This window comes from Bubalus kerabau, chromosome 23, assembly GCF_029407905.1.
Source record: "Bubalus kerabau isolate K-KA32 ecotype Philippines breed swamp buffalo chromosome 23, PCC_UOA_SB_1v2, whole genome shotgun sequence".
Classification (NCBI taxonomy): Eukaryota; Metazoa; Chordata; class Mammalia; order Artiodactyla; family Bovidae; genus Bubalus; species Bubalus kerabau.
The window spans coordinates 42,724,609-42,738,781 of record NC_073646.1 but is presented as its reverse complement, the minus strand read 5'-3'; the positions used below and the strand labels follow the sequence as shown (position 1 = coordinate 42,738,781).

At 61.3% G+C, this 14,173-nt stretch overlaps 2 protein-coding genes across 6 annotated transcripts in view; one reads left to right on the top strand and one right to left on the bottom strand.

Annotated features, from left to right (window-relative positions):
* The window catches only part of C23H7orf50 (chromosome 23 C7orf50 homolog), a 66,746-nt gene that overhangs the window by 35,041 nt on the left and 17,532 nt on the right, over positions 1–14,173 (bottom strand). The gene's annotated exons all lie outside the window — the stretch shown is intronic.
* On the top strand, positions 4,186–8,500 carry GPER1 (G protein-coupled estrogen receptor 1). 2 transcript variants are annotated; one of them, XM_055562693.1, is made up of 4 exons: positions 4,186–4,477; positions 5,479–5,543; positions 5,917–5,969; positions 6,293–8,500. In XM_055562693.1, exon 4 carries the CDS (start codon positions 6,509–6,511, stop codon positions 7,571–7,573), a length of 1,065 nt encoding a protein of 354 aa, XP_055418668.1. In that variant the 5' UTR covers positions 4,186–4,477; positions 5,479–5,543; positions 5,917–5,969; positions 6,293–6,508; the 3' UTR covers positions 7,574–8,500. The 2 variants fall into 2 exon arrangements, with proteins under 2 accessions (XP_055418668.1, XP_055418669.1); XM_055562694.1 differs by lacking the exon at positions 5,917–5,969.

The following is a 14,173-nucleotide window of genomic DNA, read 5'->3' as shown; positions in this document are numbered from 1 at the left end:
CCTTGGCCTGAAACTGGCACCAGAATAAGCCAGGGGGGCCGTCTCCTCAGGAAATTCTGAGCCTCACGTGAGAGCCTCTGAGCGAGGGTTCAGGCAGGTGGACCGGTGGACAGCCATGTGGGAGGGCACTGGAGGCTTCACACACTGACAACGCTCCCTGAGAACCGGCCAGCCCGCCCTTAAAAACTCACCCAAGAAGAAGAAACTCATGTTCAGGTGAAAAACCCACCTGCAGGTTCTGATAGCAGCTCTGCCTCTAGAAAACAAACCGAGAAAGGACCCAACAGCACCCAGCCAGCCGAACGTCCACACTGGGAGTCCTGCGGGGCACGTCCCCTGGTGGCCAGGATGCCGCGCATCCCAGGAGGGTCGCGCTTACAGGGCGGATGCCCTCTGACCACGGACCTCACCGCGGGCACACCGGTGAGGTGTGTTTCACACTGAAACACCAGTGACCCGGCACCGTCGGGGACTCACAGCTCAGCATGGGGGGGTCAGGCCTGCACCAGAGTGCAGCCAACTCAGTGAAAGTCACTCCGTCGTGCCTGACTCTTTGTGACCCCAGGGACTATACAGTCCATTGGATTCTCCAGGCCAGGATACTGGAGTGGGTAGCTTTTCTCTTCTCCAGGGATCTTCCCAACCCAAGGATGGAACCCAGGTCTCCCCCATTGCAGGTGGATTCTTTACTAGTCGAGCCATAATGGAAGCCCAATACTGGAGTGGGTTGCTTATCTCTTTTCCAGAGGATCTTCCCAACCCAGGAATCAAACCGGGGTCTCCTGCATTGCAGGCGGATTCTTTTACCAGCTGAGCCACAGGGAAGCCCCCTCAGCTGAGTAAATCTATGGAGAAAGTGTGGCCAAGGCGTCTGCCTGCGGGGGCGCCCAGCTCCCGAGAGTCACGCCCCTGTCTGCCCGGGTTCTCCTGGGGGGCGGGGCGGGGCGGGGCAGTGGAGCCCAGGCTGTGAGCGGGTGGGAGTTGGGGGGCGGGGAGTGAACAGGTGGGAGGGGGCGCAGGGAACTGTGGGCGGTTTCCTGAAAGCATCTTAGTGTCTCCTGTAACCCTTCCAAACTCGAAGCCGGGACGCGGGAAGAAGCAGGCCTTGGCTGTGCCGTCAGGTCCGAGGCCGGGAGGCGCTGTGCAGCCAGGTTCGGCCGCGTGACGGCCGACGGCCGCAGTCGCGGGGCCCTGCCCACACCACCAGCAGAGGCCACGGCAGGCCCCGGGGCCAGAAACACCGACTGCTGTGCGACGACCTGGCCTTGACGTTCACGAGGTCTTTTCTCCAATTTGCCTTAGAGACAGGCCAGCTCGCTTCCTCTCAGTCTGGTCGTCCGTCTTAATTCTGACGTTCCTCAGCACCAGGGCGATCGCTCATGGCCTTGAGCACCGGCACACGGACCAAGGGAGCCAGACACGGGCCGGGAGCCAGCGGGTCCAGACCACCGGCTCCCATGCGCGGGGTGCACAGCGGCGTCAGGACGCGGGCCCGGCTCGCTGTGGATCAGAATAAAGCCAGCACGTCGACGCAAACACACACCACGCAACGTGCACGCAGGGCGTCGGCGTCACACACGCGTGTACGGGCACGTGTGACAGGCACACGCGAGAGCTACAGACAGCGAGGAGAGCCACGGCAAACCCACGGGTGCAGAGGAGAACGCGGCCTGACGCGCGGCCTGTGGTCACCGCGCGCCTCTGCCCCGCCTGCCTTTTGGCCTTCGGTGGAAACAATTTCCAACTTTATTGCCTTCAATTTCCTCTAAACACACAGCAGTGTTCTCTCCCCACTTAAAGCCTGAGGAGCCGGGACATTTACATGGAAACAAGGTGATTTTCCAGCGGGACGGCCTACGCCTGTGCAGTTATTTAAAGTCCTCCCTCCAGGACTCGAGCAGAGCCCCCACCCCGCAGAGGCCGCAGGATCAGAATTTCTGGGTCCAAAGGCGGTGACACCCTGCCCCCAAGCCACTCGCGCTCCGGCCGCCGGTCCCCAAAGGCAGAGGCCCGGGTGAGACCAGCAGGACGCTCGATCGGGCTGGAAACGGACATGCTCGAGCCCCATCCTGGAAACCTTCCGCGGACCCCTCCCCGGCGGACCCCTCCCCGGCGCACCCGCGGCAGGGCGGGACTCAAAGGCTATTGTCCATCTGTCCATACGTCAGCGCGGGGGGCGGGGCAGGAGGTGGAGAGGATGCTGGCGGTGAAGGGCTGAGGGTCCCTGTACCCTCCCCGCTCCAGTGCTACCTGGCTTGAATCTTCCCGGGACTGATCACTTCCCAGGCCCGCCCAGCCACCTCGAGAACCGGGTAGGGCCCAGAAGCCTGCCTAACTCAGGGCAGCCCGGCCCTCCCCCGCCCAGCGCGCGCGCACAGCCCTCATCGGTCCAGGTGCGCGCTCAGCTGTGCAGCTCTGCCCCCCGGCGCAGCGGGTCGGCCGCGCCGCGAGCACCGAGGAAGCGCCCGTTCAAGGCTGGGTGTTCGCGGTTACAGATGCTCCCCACGCCTCACAGGAGGCCTGCCCGCAGAATACCGACAGGGCTCGACGGCCTGAGGCCTCTCACGCGGGGCCGGGCCCTCACACTCAGCAGCGGCAGGAGGGGAGACGCCTACCCATTCGCAGCCACAGGAACACGGGGCCTGTGGCCTGGCAGCCCCAGCTCGGTCCCGATGGTGAGCCCGAAGCCCCGGCCCAGGGGCCCCGGTGAGCTCGGGACACACCGGGTGTCGGGCTATCGTGCTCAGGTCGCAAAGGTGGGGCTGAAGGCTGTGTTCCCGCCAGGAGGGAGCGGCTGTGCGGTAGTGACGCGGCTTGGCTATTTCAGGGCCTGAATTTGTGCTTTATTTATTTAACTCGAGAGGAAATTGTACTTTCTCATGACTCATTTCTCTCAAGATGGCGTCTCCAGCATTTCTAGTGCGGAAACCATCCTGTGTGCAGCTGGCCAAAAATAGGTCTAAGATCAAATCAACCCCATTTATGTTATTGGGCCATCCTTTAACAGGCGAGCCTATCAGAAGCACAGCTGGGAAGAACCCTGAATATCAGGATTTTTCCATAAAAAATTCAACACAGTATTCTGCTGAAAATAGGTGCATGCCTGCTAAGTTGCTTCAGTCATGTCCAACTCTTTGTGACCCCGTGGACTGTAGCCCGCCAGGCTCCTCTGTCCATGAGATTCTCCAGGCAAGAACACTGGAGTGGGTCACCACGCCCTCCTCCAGGGGGTCTTCCCAACCCAGGAATCGAACCCATATCCACTGTATTGGCAGGCGGGTTCTTCAACATTAGCGCCACCTGGGAAGCTGCTGAAATGGGAACCTCGCCTAAAACATATACCTGAAGGAGCCCGCCCGCATCCACACTCCCGCCCGTCAGCAGCCCTCCGATTGTGGGAGGCACGCGCGCCGCCCCCAGGCTCACACTGCAGCAGTCTGCCTCATTTGTCAGTCATCCAAAGACCACTCAGACTTCAGTCGTACAGCTTCAAAAAAACCCCAAAAGGTAAAAAAAAAAAAAGACACCAAGAGGAAGACATGAGATGGGTTAGAATGCAGTGTTGATGAAAACCACGGAACTCACGCCCGCAGATCCTTGGCCCAGAGCTGCGCACCCAGACGCTAGGGCGGCTCTGCCAGCCTCTACCAGCCGCCAGCAGGTGGAGCGCGTGCTCGGTCGGCACTGGGACGGGTCAGGCGGGAGAGCGGGGGTCGTGGCAGGAAGAGGGGTCTTACGCAGCAGCTGCAGGAGGAGCCCTCCAGGGGCTTCGGAGGAGGCGGGGGCGGGGAAGCTGAGCTGGCTCCTCTCCAGTAGGAAATGCTACCCAGCCTGGAACTCACCTGCCTCCTCACTGCTCGCTGGGTTTGCATTTCTGTCTGCAAATGTCTTGAGAGATTCGTAGGTTAAATTCTCTATGCATAATTCACACACTATTCTCTAAACTTAGGAAATTTAGTGGTTAGTCTTAAAGGCAGTCTCTTGCTAAAACAAGCAACAATATGTAAATTTCGACAAAGAATAATAGTTATTCTCTAAGAGATAAACAAGACCCACTTACAGTCCCTTCAAAATTAAAAAGAAAAGTTTGTATCAGCAGGTGAAGAAAAGCCAGTCAACTGCAAACTTCCAGGCAGACGGCTGGTGGGACCCAGCTCAGTGCCGCAGGGCAAGGAAAAGACCGGCACCAAAGGGGTTACAGGCGGACTTGAGGGAGGCCGCGGCCGCCTATAAAGCCTGCGGCCGCCAGGGGCAAGCCTGGCCAGAGGGCGGCGGGCGGGCCGAGGGCTGGGTGCCGCCGCTTCCTGCTCCTCCCCACTCCTTGCTGGAGTCCTGCAAAGGCCCTGATTCCACCCCAAGTCCAGAGTCACTGCTGCTCCCCTGCAGGGAGGCCTCGGGAGGCTGGCTGAGCCCCGGTCCCAGGGACAGGACAGGTCTGCTCAGAGCAACGCACGTCGGGTGGCCAGAGGCGGCACAGGTAAGGGGGTTCCAGGCGCCGGGATGGACAGGGGCCAGGCGGCTGGGTTGGGCGCGCTCGCCTGGGGTGGTGAACAGTGGCCGGGCCGATGTGGACAATCCGGGCACCCACCCTGGGACTTCAATACGGAGGTTCAGCGGGAAGGTTCTTTTGTATCACAGGACAGCGGAGATGGTGAATGGTTTTTGTCCTCTGACGGCCGGCACTTTCCTTTCTCCTTCAGTGAGGTTGCCCACCAGCCTGAGGTTAATTTAATATGTAGAACACATAGCTAATAGATCTCCCTGGAAAAGGAAATGGCAACCCACTCCAGTGTTCTTGCCTGGAAAATCCCATGAACAGAGGAGTCTGGCGGGCTACAGTCCACGGGGTCGCAAAGAGTCAGACATGACTGAGCCACTTAGCACAACAGATCTCACAAGAACATGGCTAATTTTTCTAGATCTGGACAAGCGGTGGCAATCTGAAACAAGACAAGGCCCCACTGTTTAACACTCACCTTTCTATCTGTAAATTCATGGCCAACTTTTATGAGGAAAGTGTGTCAGCAGTTAAGACTCACGCCTGTCTTTTCTCAAGACTAGCACAGAAACAGGAGCAACAGTCAAGGATGGAAGAGCGCTCACTCGGGAAAGAAGAGAGCAGAGAGCACTGGGGAGAGGCTGGGTGTGCCCCACGGGCTCTGCTCGCCTTAAACTTCCGGAGATCAGCCCCAGACTTCCCAAATTCCCACATTAAAAGAGCAAAGCAAATAGTCTAAGCAGCTTTTACAAAAAAATTTAAAAACAGAGGCTTTAAACACTACAGATGGGATCCGAGAACAATGGCGTGTGTCTGGTTCAAATTGGGATTACCGACCAAAGAGGAATAGAGAACACAGAACCACCAGTAAGATCCAGTTTATCAACCCCAGAAGCAGAGGTTACTGAGTCGTTTTAAAATAACTGACGCCGGGGTCCTGATTTCTCTTTCCTTTCCTTGTTTTTAATGGTGTTTTCAAGCGCTCGCTCAGGAAGTGTCTGTTGCTTTGGCAACGCTTTGGAAACGATTCCCAACCATCTCGCAGGTGAGGCGGAAACTCTCAAGGCCGGGTTGCTAGGGCTCCTCCCTCCCACCCTGCTGCCTGGCCACCCCCCCTCCCCCACCCAGCCCGGGATGCCCCGGTACCCCAGGCCCTGCCCAGAGGCTCAGGGAGCACACGAGCAGAGCCCGTGTCCGGCTGGGCACTGGCAGCCACCAGGGCAGGACTGGCAGAAGCAGAGGTCCAGGAGGGTTTCTCTCCCAGCCTCCGGGTCTCAGTGTTTCTAGACTGCAAGGAGCAGTAAGGAGATACCTTTGGTTTTACAATAACTGACAAAACAGTATGACAAATTTAAACTTATAGGTCCTGAAGCAATGACCTTTTTCATTTCATGTTATGAAAACAACTTCGTGTTCAGCACCCGAACTCAGGATTGGCCAGAACCACTGGATTCCTTCCACCTGTGCAACTGTAAGAGCAAACCCGGCTGCACCTTTGGCGTGTGCTGGGTCCACTCTCTTACAGAGAGTCACCTTTCCCCTCTCATCCTCCTAAGGCTCCCCCCGCAACCCCGACACCCCGCCCCACTCCCTCCCAAGCCGTCTCTGGCGGGCTTCAGGCCCAGGGCCCTGGAGCCTCGGGAGAACCCGGGTGTTTTCTGCGTGTGACTCCCCTGCTCCAGCTCAGGGCCAGCCACCTTCCAGGCCAAGGGGACACACCCAGCCCGTAAGCGCGTGTGCTCTCCCGTGCCGGCATGCCCTGGTGCCCACTGACCCCCTGCTCTCGCTTCCCAGGTGCCCCAGAGTGAGGGCGTGGGCTTGGCGCGGACATGGACCGCAGCCTCTGGCTGCACAGGTGCCCGGGGACCCGCTCTGGCCTCCCGGTTGCCTGGCTCACTTCCAGGAGCGCCACCTCTCTTTCTCAAGATGCATGTGCTGCTCAGCGCGGGCTTCCGGGAGCCGCGTAGTGCATCCTGAGAGGCCGGCCGCCTCTGGGGGCCCCGGCTGGACATGGAGCTGCTGCCGGGCGCCTACAACAGCACGGCCGCGGGGCTGGAGCTGCCGCAAGCGCTGGCCAACGGCTCAGCGGCGCTCTCGGAGCGGCAGCAGTACGCCATCGGGCTCTTCCTCTCCTGCCTGTACACCATCTTCCTCTTCCCCATCGGCTTCGTGGGCAACCTGCTCATCCTGGTGGTGAACATCCGCTTCCGGGAGAAGATGACCATCCCTGACCTGTACTTCATCAACCTGGCGGCTGCAGACCTCATCCTGGTGGCGGACTCACTCATCGAGGTGTTCAACCTGGACGAGCAGTACTATGACATTGCCGCACTCTGCACCTTCATGTCTCTCTTCCTGCAGGTCAACATGTACAGCAGCGTCTTCTTCCTCACCTGGATGAGCTTCGACCGCTACCTGGCCCTGGCCAAGGCCGTGCGCTGCGGCCCGTTCCGCACCAAGCCGCGCGCGCGGCTGAGCTGCGGCCTCATCTGGATGGCCTCCGTGTCCGCCACGCTGGTGCCCTTCACGGCCGTCCACCTGCAGCATAGCGAGGACGCGTGCTTCTGCTTCGCGGACGTGCGGGAGGTGCAGTGGCTGGAGGTCACGCTGGGCTTCCTGCTGCCCTTCGCTGTCATCGGCCTCTGCTACTCGCTCATCGTGCGCGTGCTGGTGAGCGCGCAGCGGCACCGCGGCCTGCGCCCGCGGAGGCAGAAGGCGCTGCGCATGATCCTGGCCGTGGTGCTGGTCTTCTTCGTGTGCTGGCTGCCCGAGAACGTCTTCATCAGCGTGCACCTGCTCCGGCGCGTGCCGCCCGGGGCCGCGCCCTGCCAGCGCTCCCCCCGCCACGCCCACCCACTGGCTGGCCACGTGGTCAACCTGGCCGCCTTCTCCAACAGCTGCCTCAACCCGCTCATCTACAGCTTCCTTGGGGAGACCTTCCGCGACAAGCTGCGGCTCTACCTGGAGCAGAAAACCGGCCTGTCGGCCTTGAACCGCCTCTGCCACGCAGCCCTGAAGTCCGTGGTCCCGGACAGCGCGGAGCAGGCCGAGGTGAAGCTCAGTAGCACCGTGTAGGGGCCGCAGGGGTGGACGGCGTGCCCCATGCGGCCCTGGGGCATTGTCCGCCGGCCGCTCCCACAGAGCCGCCCCCTGCCTCTGGCACACGCTGGGCCCAGGGCAGACGCTTCTGAAGCCCCTAAGGAGAGCAGAAAGAAGGGCGCTGGGATGAGGCAGCCCTGTTTCCAGGCGGACGTGCCGTAAACCCGCCATCTCGGGGACAGAACTCACGGCTGACGTGAGCTGGAGGCGTGGGGTGCGCTCCACCGCGGGTGTGCACCACGCTCCCGCGCCTCCCTCCACACCTGGGGGCACCTCCTGAAGGGCGGGGCACGGCAGGCATGTGAAGAGCCTGCCTCTGAAACACGGAGGTGACAGTGGTGACGGAGACAGAGACCCTTCTTGCTAAAGTACAGGAAAGACAGCCTAACAAGAAAACCTAGAAGCTCAGCCTTTTGTCAATAGAACTCGCCAACGCCTCTGAATTCTCCATCTAACGGGTTCCCTGCGGGGGAGGGGGCACTCAGACTCAGCCGCAGAGCCACCCCTTCCTCACAAGAGAAACACCCTGTGTCAGGGGGCCAGCCCCCAGCCAGACGACGCTGTCTGAGCCCTGGATGCCCCCAGCATGTGGAGGGCACCCCTCGTACGTTGCGCACACTGGGCACCAGGATAAGCTTCTCGGAGGGGCCTTCACGGGAACGCTGGACAACGTTGAGGTGACAGGAGATGAGCCCGTTTTAATTTTAACAGTTCTTCACAGGTGCAAACCTCCAAAAAGTGTCTTTGTTCCAAGCAAGTACCTGCATTCACCAGGCGTCTCACTGAGGCTCGCTTCCCCTGTGAACACCCATCTGAGGAGCTGAGTGCTCTTATCGAGCCCCCCAACCCTGGCAAGCCCCTGGTGCAGGAGGAGCCCCGGCGTGGGGTGCTTACCTGCTCTGGTCCCAGCTGGGGGGGGGGGGCGGGCGGGGAGACAGCGTGTTAGAGAACCAGGCCTGTCCCGGCCCCTCCAGCAAATCCAGGAGGTGCATGGGCAGCCTGGACAGTCTGACGGGCAGGTACAGGCAGAGACTCCGACTTAGCCAAAAAGGGCTCTTCCCGGACTGGTGCTCTCGAGCCCCTTTTCACCCAAGAGCCTGGTGCTCATACCCGCCCTCTCAGAGCGTTTGTCTGACAGTGGAGGCTGATCTAACCATTCTGGCAGGAGAGGCACAAGATAAAATCAAGGCGTTCGATGGCTTTGCTGTCGCTCTTCCAGGCGGAAAGGAGCCCAGCGGCGGGGAGCAGCTGGCACAAAGGCCAGTTCAGCACCCAGTGTGACCTCCCAGAGGCCTGGGGCTCCCTAACCTACCCCCACCCAGGCCCGCGCCCCTGTGGCAGGAGGGCGGCACTCATGTCAGTAGAAGCTGGGCTGTGCACCCACCCCATCGGAGGGAAAGCGGGGGACCTAAAGCACCCCCTGGCTGGCCCTTTACCCCATGGGTGTGGGGGAGAAACCCTGAGACGATCCTCAACCATCAGGAATCGAGCACATTAGTGAAGCGCTGATTCCCAAGGCAGAGCTGCTGCGGCAGAAGCAGACACGGCGGGGAAGGAAGGGCGGGCGCGGAGCAGCCATGGGGGTGGGAACTGGGGCTGGACTTTGACCCAGCATCTGTGGTGGCAATGAGCTTGGGGCGTGTGGTGTGCTGTGCATACTGGGGGTGAGCACAGGGTGTGGTGTGATGTGTGTGCAGGGTGTGAGCATGGGGTGTGTGGTGTGTGCATGCTGGGTGTGAGCACGGGGCGTGTGGTGTGATGTGCACGCTGGGTGTGAGCACAGGATGTGTGGTGTGTGCATGCTGGGTGTGAGCATGGGGCATGTGGTGTGATGTGCGTGCTGGGTCTGAGCACGGGGTGTGGTGTGGTGTGCATGCTGGGTGTGAGCACGGGGCGTGTGGTGTGGTGTGCATGCTGGGGGTGAGCACAGGGCGTGTGATGTGCACGCTGGGTGTGAGCACGGGATGTGTGGTGTGCACGCTGGGTGTGAGCACGGGGCGTGTGGTGTGATGTGCACGCTGGGTGTGAGCACGGGATGTGTGGTGTGTGCATGCTGGGTGTGAGCACGGGGCGTGTGGTGTGATGTGCGTGCTGGGTGTGAGCACGGGGTGTGGTGTGGTGTGCATGCTGGGGGTGAGCACGGGGCATGTGGTGTGCTGTGCGTGCTGGGTGTGAGCACGGAGCGTGTGCTGTGGTGTGCACGCTGGGGGTGAGCATGGGGGGTGTGCTGTGGTGTGCACGCTGGGGGTGAGCACGGGGCGTGTGGTGTGCTGTGCACGCTGGGGGTGAGCACGGGGCGTGTGCTGTGCTGTGCGTGCTGGGGGTGAGCACGGGGCGTGTGGTGTGGGTGTATGTGCTGGGTGTGGGCACCTGATGGGTGTGGAGTGCATGTGTGTGCACAGTGTGGGCACCTGAGACAGCAGGGCAGCTGCACAGAAGCGCCTCCGCTCAGGTCTCTAAGGCCTCTAAACACCACATCAAGGACAGTGGAGGGCAGGAGGAAGGCAGAGTCGCTGGCCCAACCCTACTCCCCACTGAGTGCCCACCAGCCTCCAGGTCAAGGGCATGTGAGTCCCTGAGCCCACCGTGCCCTGTGGCACGTTCTAAGGCCTGCACCCACCAGCAAGCCCGCAGGGAAGGGCCGTGGGCCCGGAAGACGGGGGAGGGGGGTGTCTCAAGGAAGCGGGGGCACCAGCCATCAGAGCAGGACCCGCCCCAGACCTCAACACCAGCGCCGAGGCCGACACGGCTCCACGCGGCTGGAGAGCCCAGGAAAGGCCCTTCCGTCCTGGGCGGTCCCCGCGCCCATGGGCCCCGCCACAGCCTCACCTGAAATACCCAATTCCGTGTCGTCAGAGAGCCAGCGGCTCTGAGTGGGTCTGGGTTTTGCCATTGTCCAGAGGGCGGGGATCTCATCCAGGAGCAAGGGTTTTACAGGCTAAAGAAACACAGAACAAAAGAGGAGGGAACCCTGACTGCGACTCCAAGCCTCGTCAGTGGGTGAAGTCACTCTAAAACTTATCACAAGAAATCAGCTGCAAGGGAGTCCTGGAGAGTCCAGTCGCCGCAAGGGCACCGTCCCCATCAGCCCAGGGACTGGCCACGCTGCCACCCGGGACGCATGTGGGCCCCCGCAGGCCCCCCACCCCAGGAGCCTCGGGCTCTCTCAGGGAGGGCACGATCAGCTCCTACAGCCAACCAGACAGGAGGTTCAGCCCTGCTCAGAACGCTCCCTCTGCAGCTGACGCGACAGTTTTCTCTGCTGACTCGACAGTGCAAACCACCCAGAGAGGAGGAAGACCACGGCGGCCACTGTCTCCACTCACAGGTTTCACCCCCCCCCCGCCACTCGCTGAACCCACTTATCCACGGAGTCAGCAGGAGGGTTGAGCGCCCACACACAGCTGAGGAAGTCAGTGAGGTTGCCCAGGAGGCCGCCACCCTGCTGGACAGCCTGACAACCTCCGCCTGGAGCAATACCTGCAAAAATCGGCCCCTCAAAAACGGGGAACATCGGGAAGAACAGGTCTTCCAGACCAATGTCCCCGGAAGCCTGAGGGAGCGGAGGAGAGTGACAGAGCAGGATCCGCCAGGGTCCTCGCCAACTCAGGGCCTGGCTGGGAAACGCCCATGAATAGTTTTCCAAAAGCAGTGGTGGGAAGCGGGAGGAGACTTCCCTGGCCGCCCAGTGGTTAAGACTCTGTGCTCCTGATGGGGGCTGGAGGGTCAGGTTCGATCCCTGGTTGGGGAACTATCACCCTGCATGCCTCGTGGCCAAAAAAACAGAAGCAGAAGCACCATCATAACAAATTCAATAAAGACTTAAAAATAAAGTGCTGCTAAGTCGCTTCAGTCGTGTCTGACTCTGTGCGACCCCATAGATGGCAGCCCACCAGGCTCCCCCGTCCCTGGGATTCCCCAGGCAAGAACACTGGAGTGGGTTGCCATTGCCTTCTCCAGTGCATGAAAGTGTGAAGTCACTCAGTCGTGTCCAACTCCTCGCGACCCCATGGACTGCAGCCTACCAGGCTCCTCCGTCCATGGGATTTTCCAGGCAAGAGTGCTGGAGTGGGGGTTCCATTGCCTTCTCCGAAAAATAAAGTGGTCCCCATCCAAAAAAATCTTAAAAAAAAAGCAGCAGCCGGGGGCTGGGGTGGGGGAGGGAGAACCAGGTGAAGATGCCAAAAGGGACAGCCTTCCAGCCTGAGCGGCCGGGCAGCCGCCCGAGCGGGGCCAGGGAGCCGCCGCGGGCGCCCCGGGCCGCCCCGTGTGCCGTGAGCGCCCGCTCTAGCTCAGGCGCTGCACCGAGGGGCTCTGGCACAGCAGTCGGCCTGTGCCCCGACTCGCGTCTGCCCTAAGCCTTAGTCTGTGTCCTGCATGCTGAGCCCCGGGTCCTGGCACCGAGACACACACCCCAGACCTAGGGACGCCCATCACTCACTTCTGCCCCTGCCCTGCAGCAGGTGGAGCCTGGCTCCAGCTGCCTTGCACCTCCAGGCCAGGAGGGCTGCTGGGTGGAGGTGTCCGGCTTTGGTGGCCACCGTGCTCAGCCCTGAAGAACAGGCCGGGCCAGGAAAGGCTTGGGACTCAAAGGCAGAGGCAGAGGTCACTGGGAGCCAAGACCTCAACCCCACCTGCCTTCTAACACGTGGCTTCTGAGCAAAAACTCAGTGGGCTGACACCTGGAGGCCGGGGCCTCGGGGACGTGCAGGTGCGCATCTGTGGGACGAGCTCCTCCAAGTTCCTCAAGGCGCGCTCCCCGGGGCGGCCCAGCTCAGACGGGCTGGCCTCAGCCAGGAGCCCTCCGCTGACACCAGACGCCATCTCTGCCCCTCGCAGCGGGAGACGTGAGCCCTGTGCCTGGGAAAACCAGTCTTCAAAGCAGCAACTGTTTTCCCAGCTGTGAGCGCTCCGTCCTGGGAGCTCTTTTCATTCCACTGCGAAAATACTTTTGAAAGACTGAACAAATATTGGGCCTCATCTGTCCATTCTGGCATTTCAGACCCAAAATTAGAGAACTTTCTCGAGTGCATTGTCTGATGGGCCACTGAGTAACATTCTACAGTTAGGAGTGACCCTTCTGATGGAGCTAGCTTCCTGAAACAAACGTGGCGTCAACTCTCGAGAACAATAAGCCAAGGGGCTCCCACGAGCGGGGACGTGGAGGTGGTCTCGGCAGAGACAACAGGATAAGGTGTTCCCCTGCCCCCACGTTCTGCTCTGCACACACCGGGGGCAGGCGTGGTGGCACACCACGTCCCAAACGAGCACCCTCGAGCATAGCTCCCCTGAAGCTTCAAAACCCCCAGTTCACAGATGGCCGGGGGTCATGGTGACGTCCAAATTCAGGAAGGGACTGCGGCCCCTCCCAAAGCCCGGGCACGGCAGACCCCAGGAAAGTGGGCCCTGGGGTGAGGGTGGGGGACAGGCCGGGGCCTCCAGGAGCGTGGCATAGGGAGGGACCCTCCTGAGGCAAGGTAGCCGGCGCGCGTTCCGCACGCCTCACAGCCACAGCGTCCGCACGGGGATGGGTGCGGGCCAGGCCCAGTGGGCTGATAAAGCTGGGGGGCTTTGCCTTTAAAGGTTACATCAAGGGCAATGTCAGAAAGGACAGGATACACAGCCTGTCAGATACACCTCGGAGGGACCAAGAGGGGAAGCATAGGGGCAGAAGGGCAGAACTGGGCCCTTTGAAACTTCCCTTGATGATTCTGATGCTGTTTATTCAGAAGGCAGACACAGCAGCCCCTCCTGGGACGAGGGGCTCTGCTCCCCACATCCTGAGACACAGGGGTGATGAGGGGGCAGTGGGCCTGCAGGGACGGATGGGGCCAGGCCCTGAGGTGCCTCTGGGCACCAGCAGGTGATCCGGACCCCCCAGGAGAAGCCCCCAGGTCCCTCGAGCCCCTCCATGTCCCAGGTCTGAGCTGGGGGAGGGGACAGCTCTGGGCCCAGTCTTGGCCACCCGCGGCTGGAGGGGCAGGCAGATGGAGGCTGGAACCTTTTAGGCTCAGGCTGGGTTCTGCTCACACTGCAGGGAGCAGGGCTGGGACCGCGGACGGACCAAAGTCGGGAGCCGTGTGGTCAGTGGGAAAGGTGGCGGATGCACAGGCTGGGCGGGAGTGGCCAGATCCAGGATGCCCTCCACCGCAGGGAAGATGGTGTGGCGGCGGCAGAGAGGCTGCTCCGGGGAGAAGGGGACAGGCCCAGAGACCAAGCTGCTCACTCAGACCCGCCCCGCGAAGCCCCTCCAGGCAGCCCCCAGCCCGGTCTGCGGGAAGCTGAACCCAGTGAACAGCAGTGGTGAGGAGCTGGGTCTCAGGCACACTGGCCCCGGACACAGGCTGCTGGAGGGGACAGAACAGGCCACGGTCCAGTGCTGGGGCTGGGGGTCGGGGTCCTCCAGGTCTTACAGCAAGCAAGCAGCCGGTGCTCACGGGAGAACCCCCTTCCCATACTGACCCGGGCACCAGAGGGCCAGCACACGTCAGGGAGGCTGGGCAGCTGGCCGCGGGGCTATCTAAGGCTCAAAGCCATACAAATAACTCGGCTGGAAAAATATCTGAACTGTTAGGA